The 1,106-nt window shown below is 43.6% G+C and overlaps 1 protein-coding gene across 1 annotated transcript; it reads left to right on the top strand.

The window, feature by feature from the left end:
- Positions 1 to 57: 57 nt before the first annotated feature.
- LOC108578302 lies at positions 58 to 1,037 on the top strand (the record flags this gene model as incomplete). Its single annotated transcript, XM_017941606.1, has 1 exon — positions 58 to 1,037. A coding segment is annotated over one exon (980 nt), but the record flags the coding sequence as incomplete, so codon positions are not given.
- Between the last annotated feature and the right edge of the window lie 69 nt (positions 1,038 to 1,106).

Raw genomic sequence — 1,106 nt, 5'->3', positions numbered from 1 at the left:
CAATAATCGTATGTTTGTTTCTATATTCTTGGTAAGATACATTTGTGTGTATTCAAGACAGTCACAGACATCTTGCCATTATATGGAGAATCGACGGCTATGACCGTCTTGTCCCAATAGACGATCGACAAAACGACGGTCATAGCCGTCTTGTCCGCGAAAAGGTTAAGAACAATATCAATCGGACAGAAGAAGGCAGGTATGTGGTAGCGTTACCCTTTAAAGACACGCCCTTTCAATTAGGCGACTCTAAATACACCGCATTGAGACGGTTTTATGCACTCGAAAAGAAGTTCGCATCAAACCCAGAATTCAAGAAACAGTACACCGCAGTCAGTCAAAAGTACATTGACCTAGGACACCTATCAATAGCCACCGACAACCTACCTGGATTCTACCTACCCCACCACGGAATCCTAAAAGAAGGAAGAATCACTAAGCTGCGGGTGGTCTTTGACGGATTCGCCAAATCGTCCACCGGCATTTCATTGAACGAAACACTAATGATAGGCCCAACAGTTCAGGACGATCTGCTTGCACTAATTCTCAGGTTCCGCATGCACAACAATGTCTTGACAGGAGACATTGAGAAAATGTACCGTCAATTTTCAGTTAAAGAAGAAGATCGAAAGTATCAAAGAATACTTTGGAGGGCCACCGACGGAAAAATAACAACATATCAATTGAACAGGGTTATTTTCGGCTTATCCGCAGCCCCATGCTTGGCAACAAGATGCATAAATCAATTAGCAACCGACGAGGCACACGCATTCCCTACAGCATCCACTGTATTGAAAAGGGATTTATACTTGGATGATTTAATCACAGACACACAAACGAGAAAAGAGGCAATACAGCTTCGAGACGAAATCATCCAATTGCTACAGCGCGACGGAATTCACATAAGACAGTGGGCCTCAAACGACCAATCCTTGCTCGAAGGGTTACCTGAAGGCACCATCAATCTAGAATTGCAAGAGGACCACACGATAAAAACACTAGGAGAAGCATGGAATTCACAGAACGACACACTTGAGGTGAGGGAGGAACGTCGTTACCCTGTTTTCACCTCAATTTATTAAAGTACAAATTTATGGTCGTACGGG

This window comes from Habropoda laboriosa, unplaced genomic scaffold, assembly GCF_001263275.1.
Source record: "Habropoda laboriosa isolate 0110345459 unplaced genomic scaffold, ASM126327v1 scaffold6425, whole genome shotgun sequence".
NCBI classification, from domain to species: domain Eukaryota; kingdom Metazoa; phylum Arthropoda; class Insecta; order Hymenoptera; family Apidae; genus Habropoda; species Habropoda laboriosa.
This window is presented reverse-complemented; position numbering and strand designations above follow the sequence as displayed.